The sequence below is a fragment of the Typopeltis vanoorti genome, chromosome 24, assembly GCF_054136105.1.
Source record: "Typopeltis vanoorti isolate ZY-2024b chromosome 24, IOZ_Tvanoo_1.0, whole genome shotgun sequence".
Lineage (NCBI taxonomy): Eukaryota > Metazoa > Arthropoda > Arachnida > Uropygi > Thelyphonidae > Typopeltis > Typopeltis vanoorti.
The window spans coordinates 26,351,830-26,373,171 of NC_143572.1; the positions used below are offsets into that span (position 1 = coordinate 26,351,830).

At 35.4% G+C, this 21,342-nt stretch overlaps 1 protein-coding gene across 1 annotated transcript in view; it reads right to left on the reverse strand.

The window, feature by feature from the left end:
* The window catches only part of LOC150093036 (dnaJ homolog subfamily C member 5-like), a 101,442-nt gene that overhangs the window by 25,522 nt on the left and 54,578 nt on the right, over positions 1-21,342 (reverse strand). Inside the window, exon 5 of the mRNA XM_090413452.1 lies at positions 10,651-10,782. Within this exon, the coding sequence (XP_090269578.1) occupies positions 10,651-10,782 (132 nt within the window). The remainder of the gene's footprint in view (positions 1-10,650; positions 10,783-21,342) is intronic.

The following is a 21,342-nucleotide window of genomic DNA, read 5'->3' on the forward strand; positions in this document are numbered from 1 at the left end:
CAAAGCTGGTATCGTGGGAAGTCAATTGAATAAATTCATATGGAATAAGAAAGAAATTAGTCGGAACACTAAATTAGCTGTATACAAGACTGTGTTCAAACCAATTTTAACTTATGGATCTGAGAGCTGGGTCAGAAGTAAAACACTTGACCAAAGACTAGAGACCGCAGATATGAGTGTCCTGAGAAAGATTAGAGGCGTGAACAGATGGCATCAATGGCAATATCATATTAAAAATGAGGATATTAGGAAAGAACTTGACATTGTCAGCATCCAGGAATGCGTTAGCAGAGCTAATCTCAGATGGTATGGTCACTTAAATAGAATGGGAGAGGAAAGATTAGCAAAACAAGTGTTCTCTGCCAGGTTGGCAGGAAAACGACCCAGAGGAAGACCAAGATATAGGTGGATTGATACGGTACAAAGTACCTTAGACGATAGAAATATAAGATCTGATAATGTTGGAGTCTTGACAAGTAACAGACTGATTTGGAGGAAAATTGTAGATAAGAAGTTAGTAATGATGTAATTTTTTTATGTAGTACTGTCATATTCTGTACACCCCTTGAGGGTACATGGCAGGAATTTGATGATGATCATTGGACTCGTGTAATACTGAATCTTTTCAACATCTGATGGATTATCCAATCGATTTTTCCAACCATTTTCAATGGTTAAAAAAAAAAAAAAAAAAAAAAAAAAAAAAAAAAAAAACCCACCCTAAACTAATACTATACTGACATCGGAGTTTGCGGTATCTCTCAGATACAATTTACTGTCAAATATCACAAACCTTTACATAACGTGTTAAACCAAACTGACAGCAAAAAACAATGCGGAATATCACTCGTAACATACGCACGTGCAGCTAGTTATGACCTTCAAGCTATAAACTGAATATGTGTAAGAAATATTTATATTTTTGCATGTATATGTCAGAGCAGCCATGACCTTCACAGGGTTAAACAATGGAAAGTGTGCATTCACTATAATGCTGGCTGCTAGTTCATGAGTTGCCATATACTACTGGCAGATACGAGTGTATCATGATGAATTAATGAAGACCAAACAATGTAAAATCATCCTTTGTTTTTTTGTTGCACTATAAAGGATGCTTTGTCATTTCAACTTGATTCTTTATGCTCTTGAGAAAAAAAAAAAATGGTAATCTATGTGGAGCATTTTTGTCCACGCTACTTGAGGTTTTGTTTCTATTGTTGTATGTGCTGTCAGCCCTGATTTGTGTCTTCTTTCATTCTCAACATCTTTGAAGTGTTCCAATCAGCTTACCTCTCCAGATGTAATGTAAACCACAGCTACAACTGATCTGTAGAGGCCTGGTATTTTTAAGTGGTAAATGAGGAGATTTAGGAGGTTTCAGGTGATTAGAGATCTTGTTGATTGGGTACTTACTTTTTACTTATTCCTCTTCACTCCATTCAGAGCACAGGGCCTCGACCACTGAGCTCCATCTGACTCCATTTTGTACTTCTCTTTTCATCTGTGTGCAGTTCTTTCTAATCTTTCTGAATTCTTCTACTCCTCTCTGCCAGCTCATCTTTGGTCTCTCTTCCTACAGATCCCACTCTAATGCTTGTTTGATTTTTTTCTTTTCTAGGTTTTTTCTTAGTACATGCCCTATCCATCTCCATTTTCTCTGAGTGATGTCACATATTATTGGTTTTCGTTTAGTTTTTTGCCATAATTCTTCATTCAATATCTTTTCTGGCCATTTTATTTGTAGAATTCTTCTTAAATATTTATTTAGAAAACTTTGCAGTTTTTTCCCTAATTGCTTATGTTGTTGTCGATATTTCTGATGCATATAGAACTGATTTAATATGTGCATTAATAATCTTTTTTTGTTTTTTTTTAAACCTATTTCCTTTCTTCTCCATATTTTCCTTAACATGTAAAAAATTCTCTGTGCTCTCTGTATCTTAGATTTTATATCTCCCTTGCCTGTTTGTTTATTATTCATATCATGTTTTGGTGTGACCGTAAATTTAAGGAAGCCTGTGAGATTTGATCAACCACCCTAATCTGACAATAATGATAGTCTTAAAATCCCAATCATGTGGAAGGCACATATTCTACAAACGGAACCTTTCTCCCTAAGAGTTAAATATAAACATAGCTGTAGATAATCCAGAATCTTAAATCTAATATAACAATTGTTATGTTAAATTAGGACATCATTGTTACTGTAAGAAAACTATCCATATGAAAGAATGTTTCTCCTATGTTACCTTAAATAGAATTTAGCTTTGATGTAGTTTCTAAATAATTAATTTTATCATTTTTTTATATTATATATATATATATATATATGTGTGTGTGTGTGTGTGTGTGTGTGTGTGTGTGTGTGTGTAAATATATATTTTTTTTATATTATATTTTCACTAGAGGTCATGCCAGTAGAATAACTGTTGATCAAATCATTGTTTCTTTAGCATACTGTGTGAAATGTAACTCAGCTTGTCCCTGTATATACTCCGGATGATGACCTTAATATGAAGGATATGTTATTTGTTTTCAAAGGAATTTTCATATCAGCAACGAGGAGTTGATGACAGAGCCACAATCAGCTCTGGGAAATGCTTTAACATTTTTCATCACAGACCTCCATCTTTTTGTTAAACGTCGGGAAATTAAAAGTTATTTATAACATGGTTATAAAGTCCATAATTTCTAAAATGAATTCAATTTCTCTGCATATGTAGTTGATAAAGTTGTTTTTTATTTTTAATGCAAAGTCTTTTGATGAGCTTCGATAACTCACTATAGATCTGTCTATCATTCTCCATCGAGTCCTTTTGACTTTATTTCTCTTCTTTTTTTGACTTGCTTCAGAGTTTCATTTGATATTCAAGGGTGTGTTGATTCTGGATTTTTTGAATAATGTTGACTTTGTAGTTTCCAGTAATATTTTAGTTTTATCCCAAAGTTCTTCTGGGGTCATTTCATCAGTGTAATTCCCTAGCTCAAGAAATTTATTTTCCACATGAATGGTATATGTCTCAGTAACTCCTGTGAAGTCTAATCTGGGTGGATATGTTATTTGTTTTCAAAGGTATTTTCATATCAGCAATGAGGAGTTGATGACAGAGCCACAATCAGCTCTGGGAAATGCTTTAACGTTTTTCATCACAGAGCTCCATCTTTTTGTTAATAAGAATGAAATCAATTTGGTTTCTTGTTCTGTCTCCAGGTGACCACCAGGTGTATGGATTTTCCATTTGTGTTGCTTAAAGAAGGTGTTAGTAACTATAAGTTCTCTTTCTATACAAAAGTTGATCAGTCTTTCACCTCTTTCATTTTGGATGCCCAGTCTGTGAGATCCCAGGACTCTCCTGTTGTGGTCTTCCATACTTTTTCCAATTTTTGCATTGAAATCACCATTAATGATCAAAACATCTTTTTGGTATTGCATCTATGGCTAAATTCAGATCTATGTAGAAGAGGTCAATGGTCTCTTCATCTGCAGCACTTGTAGGAGTGTAAATTTGTTAGAGTGTGATTGGTATCAGATTACAGTCAATCCCTTAAGGAAATATTGTAGCTGATTTGAACATACATTTTTTGACAATTATTGCAACTCTTTCTGCTTATAGAATCATGTCCAGCAAAATAAATGGCATTGTCTAGCTGTGATGTAAAGTGGCCCTTGTTTTTCCAATGTCTTTCTGCAATTCCTAGTATATTGACGTTTAGTCTATTCATTTCATTTTGCACTACGTCCAGTTTGCCTATATGTAGATCCTTGTACATTCCAAGTACCAATACATGTAATTTTCCTTAATTGGTACTTTTTTTTTTGGTGATAGTTGGATTAGCTGAGAAAGGTATCAGTTTTTTTGAACGTTATAAATCCTCAGCGGTTGTGAAGATTGGAGTGTGCACTCCTTTCCCCTCTGTGCCTGGAAGTACTACCTTGGTTTGAAAGGCTAGTAACTGCCTCACTCTTATCATCATTCTTCATTGTGGCTATGGTTGTCATGGGAGGATAGTAGAGTCTTTCCCCTTGCCTTCTCTACCACAGAGCTATTGCCAATAACATTGATTCAGCCACGCCAAATTGCTGTCCAGACATGAGCCATTGATGATATTGCACATCAGCTTCATGCCAGTACCAGAATGTGCTGTTGTCCACTTCCAGGGTATCTTGCTTAGTCTGGCTCCTGTCCAAATGAGACCTGAGCAGCTTGGGTAGACCTGCCGGTTGCTAAGCAACCATCAGTATAGCTCTCTGGGTTGTCGGAGCACGTCCCCTCACCACATCAAGGTAGAGATAACTTTGAGGTGGGTGGACATACCTTCTGTGACACCGCATATCAAAAGCTGCTATCCTTTTCCTATCAGACTTCTTAAGTTCCAAGTTTCACATCCATAAATCGCTGTTGAAAAAAACAGCTGCATACAAAATCCTTAACTTTGTTCTCATGGAAATAGATCCATTCTGCCAAATTTTAAACAAGTCTCTGACTTTTGTTTTAGCCATTCCTAATCTTCTGACAGCAATTCTTCACATCAATAATGAATCCCAGGCACTCGAACTTGCTAACTTCTTCAATTCTTTCTTGATTAAGATACATGTGTTTCTCAGTAACTTCCCTGTTATTTTCTTTGAGAACCATAATCTTTATCTTATATTTATCTTTGTTTATATCTGCTTTTCCATTTTTACTAAAAAGTAAAAATGGAAAATTAATACCTATTCTGAATATTTTTTCTTTTCTTTCTGGTATTTGAATTTCTTTTTTAGTTTTTCCCTATTCCTTATCTCTTTGAAGTATTCTACTCATCTTTCTATTTTTTTTTTATTATTGTTTATTATATTTCCATGTTCGTCTTTAAAAATATCTCTTCTTCCTTTCTTGCCTCTTATTGTTATCATAATATTATATAATGTATTAGTATTACCTCCATTAGCTGTAATTACTGCCTCATATAATAAGCTTTCAATAAACTCTCTCTCTTATCTATTATTTTTCCTGTAAGCTGTTGTTATTCTTATCTGGCATTATTTTTTTTTCTTTATTTCTTTTCTTTATTAAATTTTGAGTTTTCTGTGTGAAAATATCCATTCTTCGTCTTTTCTTCTATGTACTATTAGTATTTTTTTTTCTGTGACTTCATGGTATGATTTTAATACCTGTCGACATTTCTTCAATGCTTCTGAACTTTTTATGTTCCTTCTGTCTGGTCTGAGTGAGAACCTTCATATCTATTTCCTTTTAACTTATGTTATGCATTATATTTTTACCCATTATTTTCTTTATGGTTTAATCTTATTTTAATTTCTTCTATTACTAAAAAATGGTCTGCTCCTCTCATTTGATCTCACATTCAAAAGAGAGCCTCTCCATTTTCTTTGTATCATTATGTGATCAATTTGGTTATAAGTTTTTCCATCTGCTCTTCATGTTACTTTAGGTATATTTTTATGCTTAAAGATGGAGCCTCCTATTACTAATTCATTCATCATGCAGAAATCCAGTAACATCTCTCCATTCTCATTTACATTTCTTATACCGTCTTTTCCCATTATCATTTCCTCTACTTGTATGATCATTTCCTATTTTAGCATTTAGAGTCCCTATTATTATAATTATATCTCTAGGATTTGTTATCTATTATTTTTTGTAATATATCATAAAATTCATATTTTTCTTTTTCATCTGCATTATTAGTTGGTGCATATACATCTTGCTTTTGGTCATATTTTTCTGTAGTTCTGGTTTCCATAGCAAAACAGTTTTTTGCGAGGATGGATTGCTAGCCCTCAACCCTCACTTATGTACCTGGGCTTGTGAACAGCATCATGGCTGGTTTTGATTTTAGCTGCCTCTATTTACACTAATCATTGTTAAATATAATACAGACTGTAAATGTCTGTACTAGATTTAGTGATATAATAAAATAACTTGTAATTCTTGCATCTGTAGGATAGTGCATGTTGGGGACAATACAGTGATATCACTATACATGGACGTTTTAATTTTATCCTTTGGAAAGAATAGATGTAGTGAGTAAAAATCTATCTATTCTGAATTAAAAAAAAAAAAAGAATCATTCTGTTTTAAAAGAAAGGGACTGTATCTGGTGATCTCTAACATTGGTTGATAAGATAGAAGAGCTGTTGACAAGAAAAAAAATCTCAAACAACATGTATAATTCAAATGATAAATTATTTATGTATATATTACCACTTGCTCCAGGCAAGTAAACAGAGACATATTAACATAAACCATTCATAAAAATATTCAGAATTTTAAATTATGATTATTTTTACAGGTCTGGATAAGCATCTGCTCCTCTCATTTGATCTCACATTCAAAAGAAAGCTTTTCCATTTTCTTTGCATCATCATTATATGATCAAGTTGGTTATAAGTTTTTCCATCTGGTGATCTTCATGCTACTTTATGTATATTTTTATGCTTAAAGATGGTGCTTCCTATTACTAATTCATTCGTCATGCAGAAATCCAGTAGCATCTCTCCATTCTCATTTATATTTCTTATACGTTCTTTTCCCATTATCATTTCCTCTACTTGTATGATCATTTCCTATTTTAGCATTTAGATTCCCTATTATTATAATTATATCTCTAGGATTTGTTATCTATTATTTTTTGCAATATATCATAAAATTCATATTTTTCTTTTTCATCTGCATTATTAGTCGGTGCATATACATTTATAATTGTCACTTTATAAAAACTTGAGTTAAATCTTGCTTTAAGCATCTTTCTATAATTGGTTCCCATTCTATCATTGCAGCTCTTGCTTTAGTAGATATCATTATTGCCACTCCTTTTTCATGTTCACTATCCTTATATCTTTGTTTCCAGAGTATATTATTGTTTCTCTTAAACTCGACTGGATCAATTCCCTTCCATCCCATCCTGTCTTGCTTATTACCATTCTTTCAATTTTGTAGTCTTTCATTTTTCTGGCTCTATATTGGCTGCTTTTGATGTTTTATACACAGTCCTCACATTTCAACATCCAATTCGAACTGCCCCCCCCCCGTCTAAATAATTTGTATGTCTTTCTCTCTCTCTCTCTCTCTCTCTTTTTTTTTTTTTTTTTTGCGTCTTGTCCTAATTTTCTCTTGTATTCCTTAATTCCTTGGTTTCTCCATAAGAGCTTTCACTAGGGGATATCATTCTCAACAGTTTTTCTTCCTTTAGGGTTATTACTTTTTAGTGAGATTTTTCTGTCGTCCTGGTGTCCTAGTAAAGCACTTTTTTGTTATAAGAATTGGTTGCCAGCCTTTTGCTCAACCCTCACTTATTTACCCAGGCTTGGGACTGACATGATGTGGCATAGCCTCATTATGGCTGGCTTTAATTGGGTAGAAAGTGACCTTTAAGTTTTATATTGGCAAAGCAACCATGCCATTTTATCTATGACTGATTGTATATATATATATATATATATATATATATATATTAGGGAATCACTGCTCCTTTAAAGTCTTGGTTTTCTTGTTCATCTGATTGTTTTGGAGGTTGAAATAGAATTTTTTAAATGAATATTCTGTTGTAGCCATATTTTAGTAGGACTGAACTAACATATAGTAGAACATGGTTCTTTTTATCTATGTTGGTGGAAATTCTGTAGACCCTACTATGTAAGAAATGGATGATGTCTATTTTTTTAACTGGGTGGTGATGAGATGTGGTGTGTAGATAATGTCCTGTGTTTGTTGGTTTCCTATAGAGAGAAGCTGAGTAAATTTTTTTTGTTCTACTTTAACCTCAACTATTGTGTCCAAAAATAGTCAAGATCTGTTTGTTTCTAACTTGAGGATGATGGTGTTGAGGTGGGTGATGAAATCTTCAAATTGGGTAATAATACTGGGCCAAATAAGAAAAATATTGTCAACATATCTTTTGCAAATTTTCAGTTGTCTTCCTTGATACCAGAAGGCTAATTTTTATCATTAACATGACAAGTTGCAGGAACAAGGAACCTTGTACAAATACCTGATACAGAAAGGGAAGGAAGTGGATCTTTAGAAGAGTGGATAAGGGCTGCCACAGTTTCAAATGATGTTTGAAAACATTGCAGAGATTATATTTCTTTAAAGTTCGGGATAATTTTTATGAGGTAACTGGATACCGGGAATAGTAATAGCATTACTATAATTGGTATGTTGAGAGAGAAGTGAGGAAAAACAATTTTGTTAATCTTTTTCGTATTGTAGCCAGTGGATAGTAATGTATGGTGAATAAAAGAGAATTATTCAGCTGTAAAGGAAAGTTTGTGTATGTATCTATTTACCTGGGTACATTTTGTTTGCAAACTGAAAAAGAAAGAGTGCTATTGGGAAGATGTGTAATTAGAGCATTCCTGAAAAGGCAGGCCATCATTATTTTCTTTTATTATGGTGAACTGGTTTCTGGGGTGAAGGTGGAGGAGAAAAGAGTAATGTGTGGGCCATGTGGCATACCTTCTTGTCTTATGGAGCATTTTGAAAAATATGCTCTTGATACTGCCATTCTCAAATCTTCTACCTAGCTAAGATTTATTAATGATGGATTAATGATGTGGCCAGATGGAGATGTGATCTCCATCTGGCCACATAGCTCAGACACATCACTCCTTCCTCCTCCACTTCAACAGTTAGTACCCCAGAATCCAGTTCAGGAAAATTCAGCTGTGAGTGAAGCCAAACAGAGGTTGAAGACTGTTGACAATAGCCTGACTTTTCTGGAATACTAATCACCCATCTTCCGAATGGCACTCTTTCTTTCTTGGTTTACAGAAAATATACCTACACGGAGAGATACATACTCTTGTGAACAGTTTTCAACCTCTATTCAGCTTCCCTCACAGCTGAATTTTCCTTTATTTGGTATACCATTTTGTCCAATGGCTACAATGCCAAAAAGATTAACAAAGTCGTTCTTCATAACACATTCCTCTCAACACACAGATAATTACAGTAATGCTATTACTTTTTTTATATATCTGAGGCATCTCTGAAAAATTATCCAGAACTTTAAAGAAATATAATCTCAATGCTTTCAAATCTCATTTGAAACTGCTATCCTTATCAGCTCTCCTGAAGATCCACCCTCTACTCTCTCTATGCTGGGTGTTTACAAGGTTCCTTGTTCTTGCAACTTGTTATGTTATGGATAAACTGGGAGATCTGCCAACATCTGCCTTGGAGAATATCCATCAGCTATCACAATTATGGTCAGTCAGGTCTAGCTGACCATGCCTTGGATATGTTGCACATAATAAAATGGAGAAAAACTATGCTTCACTGCACTAAATACAAACTTGAAAGACTTTTTCTAGAATGAGCAGGAGATTTTTTTTTAAAAAACAACAACATAATCTAAATAAATATGGTTAAACTTGCTAAGATTTGGGAAACATTAAGTCTTAGATTGCTTGCACAACAGTAGGTACCGTGTCTCTCATAAGACTTAAGACTTTAGGTTTCTAGTCTAACTTCTTCCACTTATCATTTTGTGTGTTTTCATGTGTTATTACAATTTTTATAACATATCTCCCAAGATGTCACTGCAACAGAGATGACATATCTAAATGATTAAACCTAATTATTTCTCTGTGCTCCTTCTATTAAGCCTAATTCTGAGTTTTACCATGCTACAAATGCATCATCGAAGTGAAGATTTTATAGTGACAGAAGTAGTTGGGGGAACAGTAGTTGATGAATGAACCACTTGATATATTGCAGAATCTCAATGCAAATATAGCCATGGGTATTACTTGAGTTAATTCTTCCTATGATGACAGAATGAGGATTTGAGGATTGCTAAACTTGGCTGATAAATGGAAAGAGAGAATATAATAGAAACAAGTTACTAAAAAGGTTTTTATAGGACTGATGTAGAGGAAATATTTCAACACTTGGTTAGAGAGGACAGAATATGAGGTCATCCCTGAAAATTTAATCTTAATTTAAACTTAATGAAAACTTAAGTCCTATAGATTAGATTTTTCACTTGGAGAGTGGTGAATGACTGAGTTTTGCAAGAGTGCTTTGTTGGTGAATGCTTTCAATAAGAGGACAGGCTGGACCTCCACAGTGAGTCTTTGAAAGTCATGCATATTCCCATGATAAAATAATATGCAATTTTCATTTCTTTTGTTCATAGGTTATTTAAAAAAACTAACACTATACAATTTTGCAGAGAGAGAGAGAGAGAAATTTTTTCTTAGATTTTACTTAATTAGAAATTTGAAAATCAAAATTTTTCTGATTCTATATTAGCACATTTTACTATATTTTCACCTCAACGCTTTTAACAGATGGAAAGTAAATGTCACATGCTATCCATCATTAAAAAAAAAAAATATTAATAATAAATAAATAAAATCAGAGCTAAGTGATTGATGTCGTTGTTTCTAGTAATGGCAAAGTCATGCAATGTTGGTGTATACCCAAAATTATTATGGCTAAATAAATGTCTTTTTGTTGGGAGTTGCGATTAATCTGTTTATGAATGAGCAGATATGATTCGGTCATCTTCTCTAAATGCAGGTATACTACTTCATTCACACAGACAAAATATTATACTGCATTATAAGTATAGAAATTGTTGTAACCTGATTTATATAATAATACACAGTAATACAAAATGAGAAAAAAAAGTACTCACTTTTAAGTTACAGTAATCTCCAGAATCTTCAGGAGGTCGAGGCTTACACTTGCCACAACAGAAATTACAACAGCAACAGAAGCAACAACAGAGGTAGCAACCAGTAATAATGCCACAGAAAATGAAAAGTGCCTAAGTGAACAGAAAACTCATATTGTAGTCTTATAGGTTTTTAATTTCAAGTAATACATAAATGTTTCTCTCTCTCTCTCTGAGAACACTTTATGGAAAATTATTCAATTTAATTAGTTAAATTTAATTATCAAACCTTGCCCTTTTTTTTTTTAACTTTTATTGCATATACTTGTTCAATTCAAATAATTATGTAAGTTTTGAAATATATAACACACCAATATATGCCTATTTCATAATTACAGATGATTGGCAATACATACATATACTAGTGTATACAAATAGCCTACTGTTGTCATAGAGACGTGGAAGCATAATGTCACATCCATCTTAATTAAATGAGCAGAACTACAGTAGTTTCCATAAATTAAGGAACAAAGACAAAATCATGATAACCCAAAAACTGATAAATATTTATGTAATTTGGTGAAAAGCAGTATCATTATTATTATCTGAGACCTCCAGGGAGTTCTTTGGCTATAAATCACCCAAACCTTTCCTTAAATTTATTCACACCAAATACACTCACTACCCCTAAAGGCAAACTATTATTATTATTTGGTAACCTCCGTGAGGCCAACAGACTTATTGTGGGAGACCCACTCAGCCAGCAACATGTCTATCACAATGAGCTTTGAAGTTGAAATACAATTTTATTAATACAGACCAGTATTTTACAATAAAAACATTTATTCAAACCTACCAGTTTCGCCAGCAAACTGTCTGGCTTTTTCAAGGCATTACGGAGATATGAAAGTTAGTAAATGCAAATTAAAAGGAACATAAAAAACGTTGTAAACCAAACCAGTATCTATGGTTACACGTTTCGCGTGACAGAGATGACTTATTGTTCTTATTCATTATCACGCATGTGTGTTTGTTGTAGACTTGTAATGTGATTACTGGCTAGCTGTAGTTCAGATTGATTGAGAGAGAGGATCAAGTTTTTCCATGAACTGTTTAGAATTACACCCTGATTTCTGTTGAGGTTTCCGCCGGTTATTAGTACTATTGTGGCTTCCTTAAATACACGATGCCTGTAGTCGTCATCGAGATATGGCATGGAGCTGTTTTGCCAATCTGTCGTGTGGTTAGACGTGCAGAAATGATGTGCTAAGCCGAAAGAGATGCTTCTGTTGTGGTTTACATCACCAACATGTTCTTTTTGTCTAATTTCTAAACTTCGTGAAGTTTGGTCCAATGTAGGCAAGACCACAGGAGCAGGGAATGTAATATACTCCTGGATATTTGTAGAACGGAACTTTATCTTTTGGAGATCCTAAAACTTGTCTGATGTTGGTGGTTGGTTTGAAGACCACTCTGATGTTGTGGGCTCTTAGTATTCTTGCTATTTGATAACAAATTGACTTGATGAAAGGTATCACTACAGTAGAAATGTGCTGACGGTGGGATTCTTCTTGTCTGGGGGTTGTCATTGTATAGATATTTTTTGATGATGTTTTGAGGATATCCATTTTGTGATAATGTGTTGGCTATTAGTGAGAGTTCATTCTGTGTATCCTCCTCTTCTGATATAAACGTTTTGGCTCTATGTTTCAACATGTGGATAATACTCAGTTTGTGTGACTTGTGATGGTTTGAAGTATAGTGAAGATATCTTCCAGTATCTGTGGGCTTTCTGTAAATGGATAATTTGACACTGTTAGGTTGTTGTTTTTTTATCAAGATATCTAAAAAATGCAGTTGGTTGTTGTTTTCTACTTCCAGAGTGAATTTTATCTTGCTATGTATTGAGTTGATTTTATCCACGAACGATTTTAGGTTGTCTAAGCTGTCTTGCCATATGATGAATATATCATCCACATATCTCCACCATGTAGATGGTCTCAGAGAGATTGCAGAGAGAATTTCTTTTTCAAGTTTTTCCATGAAAAGGTCTGCACAAGATGGTGATAGTGGGCTTCCCATTGCTAGGCCTTCTAATTGTTGGTATATGGTGTTGTTAACCTTGAAGAAATTAGATTGAAGGCAGTGTCTAAACATCTGTGTGATGTCTAGAGGAAAGAGGTCTTGGAAAAACTTGAAAAAGAAATTCTCTCTGCAATCGCTCCAAGACCATCTACATGGTGGAGATATGTGGATGATATATTCATCATATGGCAAGACAGCTTAGACAACCTAAAATCGTTCGTGGATAAAATCAACTCAATACATAGCAAGATAAAATTCACTCTGGAAGAAGAAAACAACAACCAACTGCATTTTTTAGATATCTTGATAAAAAAACAACAACCTAACAGTGTCAAATTATCCATTTACAGAAAGCCCACAGATACTGGAAGATATCTTCACTATACTTCAAACCATCACAAGTCACACAAACTGAGTATTATCCACATGTTGAAACATGGAGCCAAAACGTTTATATCAGAAGAGGAGGATACACAGAATGAACTCTCACTAATAGCCAACACATTATCACAAAATGGATATCCTCAAATCATCAAAAAATATCTATACAATGACAACCCCAGACAAGAAGAATCCCACCATCAGCACATTTCTACTGTAGTGATACCTTTCATCAAGTCAATTTGTTATCAAATAGCAAGAATACTAAGAGCCCACAACATCAGAGTGGTCTTCAAACCAACCACCAACATCAGACAAGTTTTAGGATCTCCAAAAGATAAAGTTCCGTTCTACAAATATCCAGGAGTATATTACATTCCCTGCTCCTGTGGTCTTGCCTACATTGGACAAACTTCACGAAGTTTAGAAATTAGACAAAAAGAACATGTTGGTGATGTAAATCACAACAGAAGCATCTCTTCCGGCTTAGCACATCATTTCTGCACGTCTAACCACACGACAGATTGGCAAAACAACTCCATGCCATATCTCGATGACGACTACAGGCATCGTGTATTTAAGGAAGCCACAATAGTACTAATAACCGGCAGAAACCTCAACAGAAATCAGGGTGTAATTCTAAACAGTTCGTTGAAAAACTTGATCCTCTCTCTCAATCAATCTGAACTACAGCTAGCCAGTAATCACATTACAAGTCTACAACAAACACGCATGCATGATAATGAATAAGAACAATAAGTCATCTCTGTCAAGCGAAACGTGTAACCATAGATACTGGTTTGGTTTACAACGTTTTTTATGTTCCTTTTAATTTGCATTTACTAACTTTCATATCTCCATACATAATAAATAACGGAAAAACTCACGTAGAAATATTATTTAATAGTATAATTTTCGCCTGTGTGTCACAGGCATCTTCAGTACAATAATTAGCACAAAAATTAAACACTAACTGACAATTCCAAAAAGCGCCACCTAAGTAGCTGGTGTAAGATAACTAAAAAGGTCAATAACTTTCCTAAAAAAAAAAAAAAAAAAAATACCAGCTACTTAGGTGGCGCTTTTTGGAATTGTCAGTTAGTGTTTAATTTTTGTGCCAATTATTGTACTGAAGATGCCTGTGACACACAGGCGAAAATTATACTATTAAATAATATTTCTACGTGAGTTTTTCCGTTATTTATTATGTATAGTTATGTCTACTCACGGTTTACCTCTTTTAAAACTTATTTCATATCTCCGTAATGCCTTGAAAAAGCCAGACAGTTTGCTAGAAAAACTGGTAGGTTTGAATAAATGTTTTTATTGTAAAATACTGGTCTGTATTAATAAAATTGTATTTCTATTATAAAACGACCAAAAATGTATAATTTAAAAAGCTTTGAAGTTATTTACACTACTTGCACTCACAATGCACTCAGGCAATGCATTCCACTCACCAACAACTCTCCACATAAAAAATCTACTCCTCACACCTTTCTTCACCACATCTTTATACAACTTCCAAGGATGGTCTCTCATTCTTCCCATCTTAATAGCCACTCTTTTTATAATTTCTTCTGTATTAATCTGATAGAATTCCTTCACTAATTTGAAGGTCTCTATCATATCTCCTCTTTTCCTCCTATCCACCAACCTCTGCAATCCACATTCTCTCAAACACACTTCATAACCAAAATTCCAGAGTCTTGATATCATTTTCGTTATTCGTCTTTGGACTCTCTCTAGGTGTTTTCACATCACAATGAAAACTAAGCGGCCACCTCCTTATCCCTACCTGTCAATGTACTTTTTATCATAACAGCTATATAACGTGCAGTCTTTGCACATCAAGGTTATGCTACAAGAAACTGATGAGGCTTGGTGTAACGGTGATTAGGAATTTGAAATTCAAAAGGTCACATAGCAAAAATCATTTGCAGCATCATGCACACCACTATGATATACACTGATGAAGTTTTAGTAAATATTCCACTCACTCACTGCTCTGTGAGAGAAAAACCTTTCTTTGCTGCAAACAAACTTAATTTCCATGGATGCCCCATGTTCTCTCCCTACCTTCCATATAACAAAAAATTTCATCAGATGATATCCTATAACATCCATTTAGAAGTTTATAGACCTCTATTATATAACCCCTCTTTCTCCTGTTAAACAGTCTGTAATCCACATACTTTTAATCTGTCCTCAATCTAAATCCCCATAATTCAGATATAAAGTTTGTAACTCTTCTTTGCATCCTTTCCACAGCTTCTTTATCCTCTTGGACTCAGAAGAGCAAATCCAAGTGCAGTCTTATCAAGGCTTTATAAAGAGTCAAAATGACTTTCTTATTCTTACATGTCAAGGTTTGCTTTAACATCGCAATTATCTTCTGAGTTGTATTTGCAATTTTTGCTCTGTGACCTTTGAACTTCCTTCATGTCCACCATTATGCCAAGATCCCTAGCTTCATCAGTTTCCTGTATTATAATCACATTAATATAATATGCCTCTGGAAATCTCATCATGCCAAAGTGCATAACTTTACACTTACTAAGATTAAACTGAATGCCATTTTCATCTGCCCAAATTTCCAGCCTATTCAAATCATTTTGTAAGTGCTGGATATCAGTAGCATCCCTGATTGCCCTGCCTATCTTTGCATCGTTAGAAAACAATTGCGCATCTCCTGTTAGACCCTTTCTAATGTCAATGTATAGAGTGAACAACAATGGCCCAAGGACTGACCTCTGAAGTACACCACTGGTCACCTTAAATCTGGCAGATTCACACTCGCCGTACACCACTTTTTGATATCTGTCAACCTCCACTAATCCAAGTTAAGAGTTTATATTCCAATCCCATATTCTCCAGTTTATGTAACAGCCTTTCGTGTGGCATCCAATCAAATGCCTTAGCGAAATCCAACATTTTCATAATGTATCCTTTCAACCTGGCTCAACAACTCAGCCATACCATGTTATAAAATATGAGCCAATTGCTAAAACATGACCTTCCTTTGATAAACCCATGCTGCTCCTTGCAGAGTACAGCTGGTTTATCTTCCCATTTCTGTATGCAAGTTCTTACCATCATCATCAAATAACTGACATGTACCCTCAAGGGATGTATAGGATATGATAGTACTACATAAACTTACATCACCACTAACTTCCTATCTACAATTTTCCTCCAAATCAATCTATTACCCTGCCAAGACTCCAACATTATGAGCTCTTATATTTCTGTCTTCTATAAGCACTTTTTACTTAATCAATCCACCTATATATTGGTCTTTCTCTGCATCTTTCCTGCCAACCTGGCAGAGAACTTATTTGCTAATCTTTTTGCTAATTTTCCCTCTCCCATTCTGTTTAAAGTGACCATACCACCTGAGATTAGCTCTGCTAACACATTCCTGGATGCTAACAATGTCAAGTTCTTTCCTAATATCCTCATTTTTAATATGATATTGCCATTGATGCCATATGTTCACATCCCTAATCTTTCTCAGGACTGGGTCAAAGCTGAATAACTGAGAAGAGATAGACCTCCACATAGCCTTTAAAGAAATGTGGAGAACCAACCAGTGCTTCTAACCTAATGTCCAATCCTCAACTTTCTTGTGGTGCATCCTGTTAGGTATCTACCCGGATACTGAACAAACGAGGATGGACTGGCAATTTGGGATTTAGCCAACCAAACTGTATTCTTATTGGCTTAAACCACAATATAAAATGATGGTACAACATGACATGGCAAGTTGTACCTTTCACATCTCAAATCACTTTAGAGAAGTACTAACTTCTCTAAAGTGATTTGAGATGTGAAAGAAACCCCAGAAGAACACTAAATGAATAGTTTAATTCAATAGCCAATGTGTACAAAGACAATGGTGAAAAACAAGATGCCCATGTGAGATTGCAAAAAAAGTACCTCAATAAGAAATATGGTCATCCCTCACAGCAATACAGCACTCACAACACTGTTTTATATTGCTTATAATGGTGTCCAGCAGCTCAGATGGTAATAACTATTTCTCCTGCATAGCTCTTATAAGAACCTCAAGGGTTATTTTTTGGGGGAAGGCAGCAGTTTGAGAGCAGCAACACCACTACAGCATGCCAGACATCCTCAATAGAATTAAGGTGAGAAGACCTGGATGGCCAGTCCATACATATGATAGTGTTTTTTTTGAAGATATTGGTCCAATAAATGCATCTCCTATAGCAGCTGCATGTGGAAGAACATAGGGGTCTAGGACCTCATCTTTATAAGTTGCATCACTCACAGTTCAGCTAGGAAGCACATACAGGTCAGTGTCCACCCAACAAGATGCTACCTCCCTAAACACACTACCTCCACCGTAGGTCACTTTCATGATATCAGAGAGATAATGTGTCCCTGATTCTCTCCAGATCAGAGATGCTGGTATCATTTTGTAGAGCAAATTGAGACTTGTCTGTAAGCGATACTGATCTCCATTGGTCTTTGGTCCAGATGACATGGACAGATAGTAGCACTCCTGTTTTGGAGCAGATAATCAGAGGTATTGGTCACTCAGAGCGAATGTATTCACACCTTCCTTCATTTTATCTCTAGGATGCGGTTTGTGACTGCTGGAATTGGTTTCACAGTCTAAACCACAGAGTGATTCATATGCAACTATCTGGCTATCTCAGCCTGCCTTTCGCTGGCTTCTAGTTTGACAATCGCTCACCACCTGAATTTATTGGTTAAATGATGTCTTGCAGCCATATCCAAGAATTTTATCATGAAATTTCTTGTTTTCACTTCAAACATGAAATGGAAAACCACTCCAAAATGCCTGCTTTTATGCAGTGGCTTAGTTGCATATACTGCTGACAGCACCACTTATTTGTATATGATAACCAGACTCAGCGTCACTTTTTACATAACATACCTGACTTTCAGATGCTTTTTCCCAAGAGTTATGATTTTTCTCTTTGTTCCTTAATTCATGGAAACTATAATATTTTGTTATATTACGCACAAAAATATGTATTTTGCATAATATCAGCTTGCCTGATGGTTGGAGAGCTGGTATGCTAAGGGTTCAAATCATGCATTAGGTACAGATGTTTATTAATGTCCATAAGTGGAAGATGAACTTCACCACCTAGTGTGTGTGTGTAGACTACTGCCTTAGTTACTGGCCTGAAGTCACTTGAGAAAATCCCACATTTCATTTCTAGAGAAAGATTTCTGGATTATGTATTAAAAAACTTAGTCCTATAGGTGTTAAATGTACATTATGTTCATAATCTTTAATAGGTAAGTCACATAAATATACACTGCTTAGAAAGAAGGCAATGGACACCCTATATGCAAGGTGCATCATGCCATGTAAAATGAGTCATGTGTTTGTAGCCAGTATAAACTAGAGGAATATGATGCTCCCAAGTCAGTGGAACTGTGTCTGAGTGAAATAGCTGAGAGAAAGGAACTGACAGAGTTTGAAAGAGGCACTGTGATAGGATGCCATGTTGCAGGCCTATCTGATCGGCAAAATGTTGACAAATTAGGCCATCAAAAGATCAACAATCAGTGATACCATACTGAGATGGAAACGATGGAAACACAGGGAGTCAATTGCAAGCGCTACCCACAATGGACAACCCACCAAATGTTACCAGAGGGTGCTACAAAGGATGATATGTAAAAACTGCCATTCATCAGCAGACACATTAATTGCAGAGTTCCAGACATCGACTGGATCGTGAAGCTACACAAAAATGTTCAGAACCGAGGCTCACAACATAGGTTTCATGGTACATTTGCAACGTGGAGATCTCACATTACCCAAACCAAACTCACTCTTTGCACAACTAAAGCATAGTCTTTAGTGGTGCAAAGAGTGAGTACAGTAGGACATGGAGGCTTAGAAAGCAGTGTTATGGAGTGACAAATCATGCTACACCCTTTGCGAGCAGATGGATGGGTGTGGCTCCCATCCCAGTGAACATCTCTTACCAGTGTGTGTGTGTGTGTAATAACCCCCAACTAAGAAATACGGATGTGACAGTGTGATCATATGGTCCTGTTTTTCCTGGCTTGGCCTCAGACCGCTGTTTGTGATGCTATGAACACTGAACTCCAAGAGGTATCTAAACATTTGGGACAATATAATGCTTCCTACTTTGTGGCATTTCTTGAACTGCCCATTGTCTTTTTCAGCAAAGACAATGCACCGTGTCATACGAGGGTGGACTGAAAAGTTCTCGGTCTAACAATGAAAAAACGAATTTATAATTTAAAAATTTTTATTTTTCAACATAATCTTCCCTAAGACTAATACATTTATTCCAGCGATGCTCCAGCACCATTATCCCATCCCTGTAGTAGTTCTCAGCAAGATATGCAAAATATCCCTCTACAGTTGTAATCACCTCTTGATTCGAAGAAAAATGCTGACCAGCGGGGAAGAGTTTTAGTTTTGGGAAGCGATAGAAGTCAGAGGAAGCCAAATCTGGAGAATAGGGTGGGTGTTCCAACAATTCATAGTGAAGATCCCTTAATTTTCCCATTGCCAAAACACCTTTGTGGGAAGGTGCATCGTCATGATGAAAGATGATTTTTTTTTCTTCTGCAAACAGGGTCTTTTCTCTCGCAAATTTTTTCATCTGGTCTGGTTAAAAGATCAGAATAATATTCCCTGGTTATTGTTTTACCCTTTTCAAGATAATTAATAAACAAAATGCCTTTAGCATCCCAAAACACCAATGCCATGACCTTTCCTGCTGATGGAACCAACTTTGTCTTCTTTGGCACTGAACAACTGCTTCTGTCCACTATTTTGACTGCAGTTTGGATTTTGGTATGTAATGGTGAATCCAAGTCTCATCCATAGTAACAAGTCAATGCGCAAAATTAGTTTTATTCTTGTTAAAATGCTCCAAGTACTGTTCAGAGATTTTCATGCGAGCGAGTTTTTGATCTGCTGTGAGCAAGTGCAGCATCCATCTTGCGCAAAGCTTTTTCATTTGCAATTCTTTATGCAAAATGTATAGTACATGTTCTTCTGAAATGCCTATATTCTCAGCAAATTTCACGCACTTTGACTTTGAATGACGCTGGTCATCCAATACCCTATCGTGTGTACTTGATCAATGATTTCTGGTGTTATGTTACACTTTTTGCACGACCTTCACATGGATCATCTTCAAGGCTGATAGGGCCACATTTAAACTCGGCAGCCCATTTCTTAATTGTCGAAAACGAAGGAGAACAGCGCCCATAAACTTTTTATGAATTTCGAATGAATTTCTTTTGGAATTACACATTCTTTTACAAAGAATTTTATAACTGCACGATACTCAATTTTATCAATTTCAAGGGATACAGACAACACTTTTGCTTCAGACAGCTGTATAAAACAAACTACTTGATAGAATGACTTGCAATTTCACATGGATGCTTATGATAGATGTACCAAATTAGAAAAAAAAATCTTGCCGGTAGTATTGCCATCTATGGTCGAGGCTGAGAACTTTTCAGACCACCCTTGTAAGATTGCTGCTGCAACTGCATGGTTTGAGGACATTAACATTATCACACTTGACTGGTCTCCACAGATCCTGATCTCAACCCTGCTGAACATCTGTGGGAAGAACTGAAGCATCAGGTGAAGTAAAGAGATACCCACCACAATAGTCCAGGACCTCATCACATACCTACAGGAAGAATGGTCCAAAAGTCCCACTGATTGCTATTATACACTTGTGTAAAGTATGCCCCCTAGGAATGCTGCAGTCATCGCAGTGAAAGGAGGTACATCTGCATCGTATTAAGGTAGGCACCATGGATGTTTGTTCCTCATACTATGGTGTCTCTTGACTTCTTTTCAAGCAGTGTATATTATATAAGGTTGTTTTTGATACAACAACACCAATATCTGATTATTAGCAACTAGTCATATATTGGTTAACAACTAGGTAGTTGTTAAGTCAGTGTTAAATAATTTTTAATGCATTTCAGTTTAAGATTGAAAGATTTTTAGTATTTAGATTAGTTTTTAGATTGAAAAGGTCATACAGAATTTCAATAGATGAAAATTTTCATTTTATGGAAAGTGGGGAAAGGATGCAAGGGCATCCATGGAAGTTGAGAATGAATGTATGATTGGAACGGATTGCCTTTGGATGTTGTGTATGCAAGTAGCATGAATAAATTCAAGAACAGGTATGACAATTGCTATGAATAGTATGGCCTCCATCAATGAGT